Genomic DNA, 14169 nt, shown 5'->3' with positions numbered 1-14169 from the left:
TGGTGGCAGTGACCTGGCGAAAGCAATGTTGGCTATGGCGCTGCAAGCTTCCACCCAGGCTGAGACACTCTAGCCCTACCGTGGTAGCTCTGACACTGGAGGTAACGCCAGGGCAACTCACTGGGAACGGAACGCGGGCTTAAATATGAATATGGAAGAGGTGACTGGGACACAAGAGGCATGTGGGCGGAGGAGAGTTGCATCAGAAGAATGATCAAGTTCTTTTGAGAAGATGCTTTCTAGGCTGCCATGGAAGTACTTATTTTTGAAAAATGCATGCTCACTGGGAGGGGTACAGAGTTATGTCTTTTGCATAAAAAGTTAAGGCTATGATCCGTAGTAACCACTCTGACATAACATCACCATCACTGCCTATTTCTAACATTGAAAGTGATTACTAACACTGAGAATCGACACGGAACATGTACTACCAGTGTACATTTCCAGTGCAGAGACGGAAATTACTTTAGAGGCAGTGGACACCTCTTCTGGCTAATGGTAGGGGCTGTTTCTATGTAGTTGGAGTTCACTGAGAATTAACAGGCATTCATCACTTCTACAGCAAACCCCAGGATCCTGCTGTCTCCTATTGCCCCTGCATTCCAAAGTAAAATGGAGCTTTAATTGGAGCCCAACCTAGTCACCTGCCTTGTACCTCTCTAGATCCTGTTTACTCCTAGACAGACCCAAAATAGCAGGAGAGTGTTAATGAAGGCAGTCCTGAAAGCACATTGCTGCTGGCACACTCTGCCCACCCCTGCAGAGCTGTCTGGAGTGAGATCACTGGGAAACACCACGGTGTGTAGAGTAAGTGATTAACCCTTACTTGCTTAGACTTTGCAGACATAAGTCATGCTCTGGTCACAAGGGAAGGTCGGACCCTTTTTGCCTGTCCTGCTAGCCTCAATCTGCTCAGGATGCAATGCCTGAAGGTATGCAGGGCTTAGGAGAACTCCCAATGGTATAATATGATGGATTTTGTATGAACAGATGCTGTTAGTACTTAATGCTAACTCAGAAACAATCGCATCAATTCCAAAGGAATTGGCATCATGGCTGTGAAATGAAGAAATCTCAACAACTACAGAGCAAGTGGATTTGGGTAGGTGGTGGGCGCATGGAGTGCTCAACCCCAAGGACCTGGCTGAAGCATACAGCTAAGCAACTATAGCAACAGAGCGAAGGAGGGAGCCCTAATGTGCTGTTGGGGATAGAACTGATGGCTAAAAGGTACTCATCTAAAAAAATTTTTTAAAGAAAATCACAATTTCTCAGGGGTGTGGGACCGCCTTACAGTGCCAATGGTTCTGGATCACCATTGCCCTGCATGCCAGAGGGGCCTGGGGCCTTCATCTTTGTTATGGAAATCAAATATCTAGCAAGGGATTTGTGGAGGGCAGAGTGAAAACAATGCATTAGGAAGGACCCCCCCCCCCCCCCCGCCCCCAATTGCTCAGATTCAACCCCTCAAGAGCTAGCCTTAAAAAAAAATTAAGACCAAGAAAGTCACAAACCCAGCTGCAAGGGGGCTTGCCCTACAGCCAAGCTGGTCACTGCCTTTGCTTTTTTTGTGGAAGCAGGGGGTGGGGAGGCACTTAGTAGGGTATGGAGTGCCAAGAGGCTCTAGGCTCTGCCACCCTTTCCCCTTGCCCTCTCTTAAGAGGCAAGGCTTTTTCTATACAGGTATGAGGAAGTTTCTATACAGAAAGTTAGAGTTGCCCAAATACCAACTGAGAAACTATGTAAGTTTCAGTGATTACACCTTAACCACTAGATAATGTCAAGGAAACAAATCCCAATATTTGAAATCCTTGTGGGGGAGGGGTGTGGTTCTGTGTCTCCCAGCCACTGTTTTGTATACAGGGAAAATTCTTTTAAAGAAATGGAAAATTACAAGCTTTATATAAGCTAAGCAGGTTTGAAGCCAGGGGAATGATATTTCCTGGCAAGGCCTGATGGAACAGAGGAAGCCTAGTAACTCTGTTTCATGCTACTACTATTTCTGTTCCATTCATCAAGGGACTTGTCAGGAAATGCCAACTACCAGAAAGTATCCCCACACCCTCCAGTCCAAAAGACAGCCCTACACCTCAAGTCAGGGGCAAGGATTTCTGTTCCCCAAACCACCAGAATAAGTCATCAGCCATTGTCCTCCATGCTTAGCTCTCTCTACTCCCAAATAGAAGACCTCATTCCCTGATGTAAAGAATCTCTTCTCCTCTATGACATCTGGAACAAGAGGTCACTGTTTGGATAAGCTGCTGAACTCAAATGAAAACTGAGCATGAGAAGATGAACTCTGTACATTAATACTTTTTTAAAGCAATGAATGAGGAACCAAGACTCTTCATGGCAGTATGTCATGTGACTACACGATGTGGGGGGTGGGGGTGGCAGAGAGCATACCGGGGAGAACATGCTCTAGATGCATGGCCATCTTATTTGGAAGGAGTCTATGTCTAATTGAGAAGATAATTTCAGAGCTTTCATTTCAGTCTCCTTTCCCCTGGAATTCTCCAGCACCAATTAATCTCCCCCTCCTGCTACTCCAGCCCCATATACTGAGTCCTAAGCCTGCTGCTGTAGACCTGCCAGGAGAAAATCTGCAGGTGCTTGGTTTCTGATAAGGCAGACCAGCCCAAATGTCTGACTCAGCTACTGGGGCAGACGGTACATACCAATTTTATTTCCTGGCCCTATGATGCCAAATCCTGAGTTTCCTTTGGCAGTTGGAAGGCAGATTCATTTACCTCTCTTTTTGTCCACTAGTGGTAATATGGTGGTAGCTGTTTCATCACTAATTTTGTTCCCCAAAATCGATAAGGAAGTTACATGGCTATCTAGTTGGAAGTCCCTGGCAGTGGAGGAAACAGATGTTTCAGTTTGTTTTTAAAGTTATCTCCTTCTCTGGGATGAAGTATCTCCTGGTCATAGTCTGGCTTGGCTGGCTCATCCCACGTGCCGTAGAGGTTAGGTTGTCCAAACTGCAGGCTGATAAGGTCAAGAGGCTCTGGTAGGACATTCTTCAGTAGCTGAGAAGATGAATGAAAATTCAAGTATGTTTTCTTGCCAACCTGAGTGTTTACTCAGAATGACATAGAGTTTGGCTTCTTCTCTTCTGGGTGCTGCTACCCAACTCTTTCCATTGAGATGTCCTCTGGACCCATGTTCTTTCTGAATGGCTTGGCTGGCCCCATCCCCCTCAAAACAGAAAAAAAGTAAAACTCCCAATATAACCAGACACAATATGCATCTGCCATGTTTTTTTTTTGTTAAAAAAAACAACAAAAACACAAAAAAACCAATAAACTAAAAGTGCAATAAAGTCAGTTTTTTTCCTTTGCTCAGAACAATTTGCATTGTTCTACTACTGACTGGAGAATAGAGTTCACACTTGTCAAGAAAGCTAAGAACGCCAACACATGGGGACAGTAGACTGCAGATTTCTCACAGCTTGTGTCCTACAGTGTAACCTCACAAGAGGGAGGGAGGGAGTGAACTGTACCCATGGCCAGCTGAGGATGGAGGCTGGGCAGGCACAGAGGAAGAGGGAGCCAGATATCCCTGGAAGGTGGAGAAGGTTCTTCTCCAGCTCAGGCCTGCCATCTTCCTCCTACCTTCTTGGCCGCAAGCCCAGCCTCTAGAGTTCCTTCGGCCGACAAAGCCTTCAACTCATTAGCTTTAGTGCTGGAGAAGGTTGAGGGCGGGGCAAGGACTGGGAGTAAACTAAGGGGAGGGAAGAGAATAGTAGTCCTTGAGTTTTTGTGAATGACACCTTCACTGTAAACAATAGGAAGGAGAGTCAACCAAGTGGCCCCAAGGGCAAGCAGTGGAGGAGCAGCAGCTCTGGGACCTGCTCAGAGCCTCAGGCAGGTGGGGATAGCCACTGACCCACTGGGCCCTGGCTGCCCACACTGGCTCCTTCTGGGGGCATCTCTTTTCTTCTTTTTGGTTTGGATCTCCACCCTCCCCTGCAGAGGAGTCCTTTCCAATGAGAAATGGCAGGAGCTGCAGGTGCAATCGAGTCAGAGTCCCCAGGACCTGAGGACTCCTGGGAGGCACTGGTCACTTATGGCGCTGAGCAGTCTTCTTCCTTTTCCTCTTAAAGAAACAGCAGCACCTGGGGCACAAGGAACATTGCAAGTCAGTGTGAGAGGCTGCAGCTTCTAAGAGCCTCTGCTTTCTGCAGGGAGTGGAAGTCTCCCCCTGGCACCACCCACAGGGCCACCCACCATCTACAGTGCACATCCTAGAGGCAGTAGGCAGTGTCTGCCAGGAAAGCCAAGGCAAGTAGCTGCTTTACTTCAATCTGCAGCTACCAAAACGCCACAGGCTAGGCATGCCAAAACAAGCATTTCTGGAAAAAGGACACCCAACCCAGATGCCTCATCTTTCTGGAAAACCAAGGCTGGGGGTCTCAGGGCTGCATAAAAATAGGCTGCACTGTCTGCCCCTTGATATAGAGCACAAAATTATTTAATGCAACTACAGTGGTCAGCAAGTATGGAGGCTAAACTAAGGCAAACAAAAAACAAACCCCATGAAAGTATGATGTTTGGAACTCTAGGAGGATCTTGCAATGTTACCAATGAAGGAATAAGGATTCTCTATTCCCATCCCAGCTCCCACCCAGCTACTTGGAGTAGGCAGGAGAAGCCCGGATTCTAATAATAACTGGGAGCCCAGATATCCTGACTGGAATTAGCATAGCACACTCTTCATTCGGAGAAGATCAATGCCACAGACCAGGAGCTGATCATCAGGGGGCATCTGGTGGGAGGTCTTCAACTTAGCTTCCAGACACTGCTGCTGCTGTGCCAGAGTGGGTTACAGGAACGACCCTGTTTAGGGTGGTGGCTGGGCCTGCTCCTTCACGAGCCCTCCAAGTGCTGCCTCCTGGCACATCCCTAAGCGTGAGTATCCTCTCCTTACTCCTGCCTTTGGAATAGGAAGCACCTCTTGTTCAGGTAGTGACTAATCCAGAAGGGAGTGATGAGGGCTGTGACATGGCTGGTGCAAAATAGGTCCTTTCTAGGACGCTGACACATGGGAAACGAGAAGGTTGTGAATGAGTCAAAGATGCTGATGATGGTGGAGAGTAACTTTGGAAGTATAATTCAGATTTGCTGGACCCTTGAAAGAAAAGCTTTTCTGAGAAAACTGTCTTTGAGTTGCTTGCCTATCCTTCCAGGCTTAATGCCAGGAATCCTATCTAATAAAGAGGGAATATGCTAATTGACCCTCAAGCCATCACAAAGATGGCAGAGCACACAGCCAATAAGGAGGGAATATGCTAACTGACTGCCCGCCCTCAAAGATGGCAGCGCATACAGCCAATAAGGAGGGAATATGCTAACTGACTGCTCTGCCCTCAAAGATGGCAGCACACACAGCCACAAGATGGCGGCGCCCAGTCCCCTCAGCCCCCCAACCCCTAAGGGCCGGCCCCAGGCGCAGGTAACCAGGGCCGGCAAGGCTTGTGCTGCCGGCAGTGGCAGCAGCAGAGGTGTGATAGGGCATTGCCTTCCCCTGATCACCGGGTCACCTCCCGCCCCTGAGGGTTCCCGGACTGTGAGAGGGGGCAGGCTGGGCTGAGGGACCCCCCCTCCAGTGCATGAGTTTTCATGCACTGGGCCTTTAGTATTCATATAAAAATAAAGAACTGTTGCTTACTTCCTAAACCCCCAGTTCACCACTTTAGCTAAGATTCTCTCCTTTTCAGCCAGACCCCTTCGTAATTTCCTATACCCGTTGGACTAGTTATTAAAAAGTCGAACATTTCTTAGAATGTTAAAATAGACATTTATACAGACAATAATGGGCTTTATATCTGAATGAATCAAACATGGATTTTGGAAATAAGAGCACCTCAAGAGGGTCTTAAGATTTTTTAAGAGTATTAATGTCATTTGTAAAGTACTATTAACAGGTATGAATACAGTTACTAAACAAAGTGTCATGTGTATTTGGAGACTGAATACATTCTTTTAAATAAAAATGAGCAACACTTTCGGTTGTTTAAAACAGTCCTCAATGACATCCCTGAGGAAGGATTCAAGAAAATGATCTTTTTCTGTACACATATGCTTTAGAAAAAAGACATTTTCCAAGTTGAATCTCCTGAGATTAATATTAAACAAGGCAAATTAAATCTCATGGGAACATCAATATTTAAATATATTTACCCGTTCCCTATTAACCACGACTTTCAGAGGGACCATTAACATTTAAGCCAATCTCTATTCTTACTCCTTTTAGAGGATGTTAAGATGATGATTTTGTGTTTTTAAGCAAAAGCAATCATAAGAAAAGTTTGAAATACTGTTTTAGTCCATTTCAAGTGACAGGACTTTTCTTTTACCTCCTCCAAGGCAAGGCATAAAAATTGTGTTTATAAGCGTATCATAACCTGATGTGCAATGCTGTTCACCTAATTGGAGGAGAGTGTGAGCTATGGTTTAGAACCCCAGAATAATTTTTGCTGGTTACTATAGTTAAAGCTTAAGCAGTAGCAGAAGCTTTTAATAATTTTTTCTACCCACAAAGAAACAGACCCTACAATCTGCTCAACTCTTTGGTTTCTGTGGTAACTACCGGCAACAGGGCCCATTAAACTTGGTCAAATCCAGACCAAACCCAAATGGACACCATACAGATGTCTTACTATCAGAAGAGAATGAAGGCAAGAAATGAACCCTTCTTGGGTCTTGGGTTTGCTTCCAGTTTGATTGTATAATCAGAAGATCTTAACATGCTAGAGTGAAACATGCTGGAGTGAAAGTCGATCCATTCTCCATATTCACAAGCCACCAAGTGCTCTTCCCTTAGGCCTCTGAGCCACTTATTTTGCCGTTTCGATGAGCCCTCCAAGTGCTCATAGAAAAGGCTGTCTCCTGAGCGACAGCCATAGCCTTGGCACATCCCTGACCTGGGGTATTCCCTCCTTACTCCTGCCTTTGGAATAGGTAACACCTCTTGCTCAGGTAGTGACTGGTCCAGAGGGGGTGATGAGAGCTGTAGCATGGCTTGTGCAAAAGGTATGTTCTCTTACAAAGTCCTGCTTTCTCCCTTCACCTATTCCTTTGCTATGCTTCTTGTGCTTGTCCTTGCTGTACTTGTACACTCTTGCCTTGCTCTAATAGCTGGCTCAGGTCCCGCAGTGTCCATGAAGTCTTCCTTGACCATCCTGTCCACAGTGACCTCTCAAGGGACAATGACATAAGTACCCTGGAGAACCAGTTGTCCTTTCAAGTATGTATGTCTTATCTCTCTAGCGAGATAGTATCTAAGCTCTTTGGGGAAGGCCTTGGGACCTCCTAGAGTTCCAAGCACTGAGTTGGATGAGCATACAGTAGGCCTTATATTTGCAGTCAGAATCACATGACTGATATCTCACAGAGAAAAATAGACCATAGCACTGTCATATCACACAGACTTATGTTTGCTAAATAAACAGGCCCAATGTACTCCTCGATGCTATAAGACTGAATTCCATCTTCATAAAATCCAGTTGTTACCTTTAATACATCCTTGTCCCTGAGAAACCCTGTAGGCCACTTGGCTTAGGGTTCAGAAAACAATGCTCAACTCAGTCACAGAAGACAAATAGAAACAAGGTAGTCATAGAGGCCAGCAGGCCATTATCACCACACAGAATATGGTCCCATGCATGCAGACAATGTGGGAGAGTACAATTCCAGACTGCAAGAAACCACCTAGTTCAGGAGGACTTGGAGGGTCACAGGCAGTGTCCAGGAAGAGAGCTGGGGACGGGGCTCTGTCTTATAGCAAGAATGCGCCTCACCAAACGTGGATGGATTCTTTAGGGTTTCCCTTCCTATACACCTCATGTTGTTCCTAAGAATGCATTTGAGGAACCTAGAAAAGAGAGGCTCCAATATCTCATTAGCCAAATCAGCCCCTGGCCCACTATACTCTTATAGGAAGAGAGGACAACAAAAAAGGAAAAAAGGACAATAAACGAAAAACAAACAAACAAAAATAAACCAAAATAACAATGACAAAATACCCATCGCTTCCCATGGAGCTCTCTTTTTTTTGAGAGACATATTCTACAATGGAAGAACCAGCTGAATAAAAAAGAGAAGTCACAGATTTTTCCAAAGCAGTTGATTTCCAGGTAGAGACCATGGTGCAGAATGTGAGATTATCCAGCAACAATTGTCCTTGGATTGTGAAGAATAATAGTAAACAACTGACACAGTAACTTTGTCCTCCTACCTCTGTCCCTCTCTGAATGATAACATCTGGGTGTATTAATTTGAGAAAAAATTCATTCAATTAAAAAGTAATTTTGAATACAGTGGGATAGATATTGTTTTGACAGGAGGAGGCAGCAATTAGGTGGGTTTGAAAGGAAAGAAGGAATAGATCAATTCCTAGATACAGGCCTGCCCCGTTCCCACCTTGCGGATCTAGTTCCCCAATCTGGGTGGTTATGGCAAAGGTGGCATATGGAAGCCATTCAGTGTTCTTAAGGCATTTTGTTTGGCTTTGCCAATCCAGCCCAGTCTGGTCCACTCCCCTAGCATGTGGACTGGAGAGAGGGACTCACCACAGGTTGAGCATTTTCAGGCAGCTACAGAGTGTGTAAAGAGAAAAACACAGAAAGGAAGAGAGAGAAAGAGATATTAGTCCACAGACGTGAGATAGAAGCGACTCCCTGTGAGCCATGCAAACATGCAGTATGTTGTGTCTGTGTTTAGTTGCTTCCTCTGTCAAGGTAGGCCCAGGCCACTTGGTCCCCACACTAGAGTGGAGGGGGCAGGTGCCTGATAGAAGCATCATGATGGCAGCTGGATCTCAGTGAGGGGTAAAACAAAACAGAAAGAGAGTTGATGGGTGCCCCAGAGTGGGCTTTCCTGGGCATGTTCCAGGAAGGTAACGGAGCAAATGATCCTGCTTGTAAGAATTCAATCGAGCACCAAAGCCAAGCCAAATGGTTCCCACATGAAGTGTTAGTGTGCAATTTGTTAAGCTAACCTCCCAACTATTCTGAGGCTATTACAAGTCTAACATGCCTGACCAAAGCAGTCAGCAGTCAGCTCTTCTTCTCAAGGGGAAACAGGCTTAAGAGACACTTTATTTTATTAGGAGAGGACTCAGAGTGAGGATCACTGCTCTGGATGAAGGTGTAACTGCAGAGAAGGGCCTAAATCTCATTCTTATTAATTTTCAGGGGAAATGAGGCCCATATTTGCTAATTTACAGCAGAAGTCAGTGGATAACCAAAAATTCCAGCATTCTTACTGTAACAAAAGTCAACGAAAAAGCTGCCCTGCCTTACTACCCTTCTAATCATACTTAAACTAGGGCATGTGTCCTGTAGCTAGCAAAAAGGGACGTTAGATGTTCATTTGTACATGGAACAAAAATTAAGACCCTCTAAGTTCTCTCCTCCTTTACACAAAACAAGCTGGGCAAGGAACCCCAAACTAAAAGCTTGGAAGTGAGGGTTTCACATAGTCTCCCCAGTACCCTAGTTAAATCTCAATTTGGGCAATATCCTCTTTTTTTTTTACAACTAGGCTGCAGGGACAAATGGCATCACAGCTGCCGTATTGAGGGGCTGTCTGGGACACCTTGTGCTTCTCTAGCTGTGACCTCTTCCTGTGAAAATGATCAAGTAGGTGGACACATGGCTTGCTGGACTCCTCCCCGACCCCCTCCACCCAAATAGAAGACCAAGAAGAAAAACATATGGCTGTGCCCTGAAAGTTCACTGGGCAAGATGGATTGATAGCTCATGAAATCACTAGGGCTGTGGTCGGCAAACCACGGCTCGCGAGCCACATGTGGCTCTTTGGCCCCTTGAGTGTGGCTCTTCCACAAAATACCACGTGCAGGCGCGCACGTACAGTGCGATTGAAACTTTATGGCCCATGCGCAGAATTCGGTATTTTGTGGAAGAGCCGATATTTTGTGGAAGAGCCACACTCAAGGGGCCAAAGAGCCGCATGTGGCTCACGAGCTGCGGTTTGCCGAGCCACAGTTTGCCGACCACTGCACTAGGGGAATCAGCACACAAAATGCCCTAAACTATAAGCTTTTGGATGACATTTGGTTAAATACAATTGCTCCCCTCTGGTTTCCCCATCTTTAAGGCCCAAACCTGGAACTGGTAGCAAAGAGACACAATGGTTCCTTTTTGCTAAATGGGGAGACATTAAACTCTCTTTACATCCTAGAGTTTAGATTACACCAGAACAGAATACACGAAATTGGAATCTCTTTGTGAATGACCCCCTATCTTACATACAGGACACAAACACCACACTCACATACACAATTAGTGTATACATTTACTGAAATGAAATGAGATGAATGGGTTCAAAAGATAAACCTGTATAGGGCACATTATAAGATTAAAGCCCATTCTATCTTGATATTCAAAATATGTTATTAAAAGCAGAGCTAAATTTCTAGTCTTCAAAATAGTAGCCACGGCAGTGAGTTGGAAGTGAAGTGGGGGTGGGAATGGGTACAGCCATCTTTCAAGCCCAGACAATGTTTGGATCAGACCACACCTAGTGCAGTGGTTCCTAACCCTGACTAAACATTTAAATCACCTCGACTTTACAAATTCCTAATACTTGGGCCATATTCCAGATAAATTAAATCAGAATCTCTAGGGCCAGGATTCAGACATTTGTATTTTCTACCAAGTTCCAGGAGACTCCAAAGTACATCCAAGGTTGAAAACCCATAGGGAAGGAATAAACACACTGTCTACTTAGCAGAAGAAAGTTCTGTCATGGAAACTGAAAAACTGTGAATACCATTAGCATCTCCAAAGTCCCTGAAAATGGGAGCATGTTTCCTTACTAAAATAGTCTCTTCCTGGCATTAGAAACTCCCCTGCCCTCCTATGTATGTAGCAGGGCCTTATATAAACCAGGAGAGGAGCACCAGAAGCTGCCCACAGTCAGCAGGGACTCGACAGGAGACAGTTTAAGTCATCCTCACTTGCTTTTTATCTACTGCGTAGGAATCCTCAGGACCTGCTTTAAGAAAAGGATCTCCTGGAAGCAAAGTGAGCCAAGCCTGTAGATGGGGCAGTAAAGGATTGGGCAGGAGGGACAACCACGCAAAGTGTATCTGGAAGGAAGAAGAATGCAGGTCTTGGAGGCTCAAGAGACCACTTAGGATGCAATATCACTATAACTGAACAGGACACTGGGGTAGCCTGAATGTTCTCAAAGGGTTTACAAGAAAAATCATCCAAATCAGGCTTGGCAGCAGTAACTGATTTATAAAGGACTTCTCTCTTCCTACCTCGTGTCTTCTTGAAGGTTAAACCTGGATTTGAATTTGGGATGGGGCAAGAAGGGAAAGAAGTGACAGAAATGCTGCTTTTGTAGTAGAATCAGCAGTTATTTCACCTTCCACCCCATATTCTAAGAGTTTAAACACAGACCATGCAGAGAGCACCAAGGGCTGGTGGTATGGACAGGGCGAGACATTCACATGCAAGAGCATCAGAAAAGGAGGTGGGGGAATCTCCTCACCCTTTTGGGATTAGTGTGATTTCCTTTCCTTCTCAAGATCCTTCCCTCATATGTACAGAGACTATTTTCCTTGCCTGATTTATCTGAGTCTCTCTGAATCCAGAATCATTTAAGTGAGAACAAAATGGCCCTGAAATCTTTGCTCCAGGACTATATATGCAGAGTGGTTAGCCAAGAACCAGAAGTTTTATGCTGTTCAGCACAGCCCATGGTTGAGATAAGCAGATTTTTCTGTGTCCTATAGGGAGTAAGAAGATCCAGGGCACCAAGAGGCTCATGACTACTATCTATTATAGGTCTTCTATCATGATTCTTTTAGTTCACTATGTCTTTTGCCTCATGTGGACTAGAGAAATATGACTGTCTTCCGGAAATCACAACTAAAGAAGGGCAGCAGCAGCAGCCTTACAATACCATGCAAAAATAAAATGGTCAAAAGAAAAAAGCTATGGACACAAGCATGAGGAATTCAGTCTGAGATGAGCAGCACACAGAGAGGAAGAGACAGGTAAAAGATTTTTCAATCTATGACTCAAGAGCCCCCTTGAAAGATGAACATACTTAGCTTCCTCCACTACTTCCACCTCAGGGTGAGCTGTGATTGGTGCATTGGAGTGGGCTCCTGTGGGGTCATCGACATTCAGCTCTCCATTGGTTGAGCTAACCACCTGAAACAGAAAGACAGAGTGTGACAGACACCATGACAATAGGAGCCTCCTGCCAGTGCCAGAGAGGGTCACTAAGGGAGATCTGGTCTCTTGCTTAGGTACTAGTCAGGCAGTGTCTGGAATGTTTGTTTTCCTAGGTTGAGGGCCAACTGTCCTAAGTTAGGAAAGGTTCCCAGATCTTATCATGTGAGGACACAAAATTCAATGATGTAAACATATACTGATGATAACTTCCATACTGAATGCCTACTCTGTGTCAAGGACTCTACTAGATTGTGTGTGTGTGTGTGTGTGTGTGTGTGTGTGTGTGTGTAAATGTAATCCCTACAAAAATCCTATGCAATAGGTCATACTACTCTCTTTAATTTTACTCCTCTTAATTTATTATGCTAATAATTATATATAAATTCAGTGATGATGTTAAAAAATTCTACAAAGGAGATTAATAGTGGGCATCAGAAACTATAAGCAATCACACTTTCCTTCAAAAATTTCTTCATGGCTTTGACCATCAGTTTGAAGTTACTCAAATAACAAGATTGCCACGCCCTCTCTGGTGAGAGGGCAGACGATAAGGAAACGTTCCCCTGGAAGACCAGTCTTATTTCAACCACCTTTATTTCAGGTTCAGTGTCATCCCAGGTCTCACTGATGGTCCCCGAATTGTAACTGAAGGCTCTCCTGTCATCTGGTTAATGTGGACCCGATCAGGCTTCTCTTGCTTGTGCAGTTGCTTCTGTCACCTGGTTTCATTTCCAACACATGATTCCTGCTTATGTGGGTGCTGGGGAGTGGAAAAAGGGACCCCGCTGCACAAACCACTCTGTTGTTAAAGATCTTGGCTGAAATATGGGAGAGAACCACAAAATAGAATAAACGGTTCGGATATCATATGCCGTTGGGTAAGTAACTTCATTTACTTGAGACTGTTTCTTACAGTTTGATGTGAGAATTATACAAGAAAATGTATAAGACAGTGTCTGATATAATACCTGGTGCACAATAATGGAGGCAGCATAGCACAGTAATGGGCTCTAGATTTAGTCAGCCCTGGGTTTGAACCCTAGCTCCATCACTTACTTGCTGTGGGTCCTGGGGCAAGATCCTCAATCTTTCTGTGCCTGAGCTTCCTAATCTGTAAAATGGGGAAACAATGCTGCTTACCTAATTGGGTTTCTGTGTAGACAATCCACAGAAAGTGCTTAGCCCAGTGCCATGGTACATAGCAATGGCTCAATAAATATTCGTATTACTGTTATTCTCCCTTTATAAATGTTTATTCTTATCTATCTCTACCTCTGGGGTCCTTATCAGCAATTAATTCGTAAAAATTTCCTACATAGTCATAAAGAGGAAGGTGGGAGGTTGGAGTCTTTAGGGTATTTATTCAAAGAAAAAAGAGCAGACAAGGTAAATACTACTTATTAGTAGTCTATGCCCACCATTATGACTAAATCAACAATATTTATTGTCATTAATAATACATGCTTAAAAAAATTAAACAATGTTGTATTGTTAAAGAAACCTACAACATTAAATTTAGACTTAACCAAGGGAGACCCCACATTTCTGCTACGGATCCAATTTAGCATCTCTGCTTAATGGAACCATCGATATTATTTATCTCCTGACATGTATATATTCTATATATATAAAAGCCTAAGCGACCATCCAACCAGTAGCTATGATGTGCACTGACCACCAGGGGGCAGATGCTCAATGCAGGAGCAGAAACCACAGGCATGGAAACATGGAAGAGGTGATGCATCTCAGAGGGAAGGGGGGAGGGCGGGAAAAGATTAACCAAAGATCTTATATGCATACTAGAGGCCTGGTGCATAAATTTGTACAGCTATGGGGTCCTTCGGCCTGGTCTTCACCCTCTCGAAATCCGGGATCCCTTGGGGGATGTTGGAGAGCCGGTTTCAATCCCACAGGCCAGGCTGAGGGACCCCACCAGTGCAAAAATCCGT

General features: G+C 44.8%; 1 protein-coding gene across 6 annotated transcripts in view; it reads right to left on the bottom strand.

Moving 5' to 3' along the window:
* Positions 1–1449: 1449 nt before the first annotated feature.
* The window catches only part of CSNK1G1 (casein kinase 1 gamma 1), a 164318-nt gene continuing 151598 nt past the window's right edge, over positions 1450–14169 (bottom strand). For 5 of the 6 annotated variants that reach the window (XM_070421106.1, XM_070421148.1, XM_070421138.1 and 2 more), the window contains 2 exons: positions 12090–12196; positions 1450–4120 (listed from right to left, as the gene is read on the bottom strand). In XM_070421106.1, the coding sequence (XP_070277207.1) occupies positions 4066–4120; positions 12090–12196 (162 nt within the window). In that variant the 3' untranslated portion in view covers positions 1450–4065. Of the gene's footprint in view, positions 4121–12089; positions 12197–12810; positions 13039–14169 lie in introns of those variants that run through there. The other variant, XR_011472207.1, reaches the window with a different exon arrangement.

This window comes from Myotis yumanensis, unplaced genomic scaffold (assembly GCF_028538775.1).
Source record: "Myotis yumanensis isolate MYYU_CA2020_CCGP unplaced genomic scaffold, mMyoYum1.0.hap1 SCAF_1, whole genome shotgun sequence".
Taxonomy (NCBI): domain Eukaryota; kingdom Metazoa; phylum Chordata; class Mammalia; order Chiroptera; family Vespertilionidae; genus Myotis; species Myotis yumanensis.
Note: the sequence above shows the minus strand (reverse complement) of the source record. Positions and strands in the feature narration are given on the sequence as shown.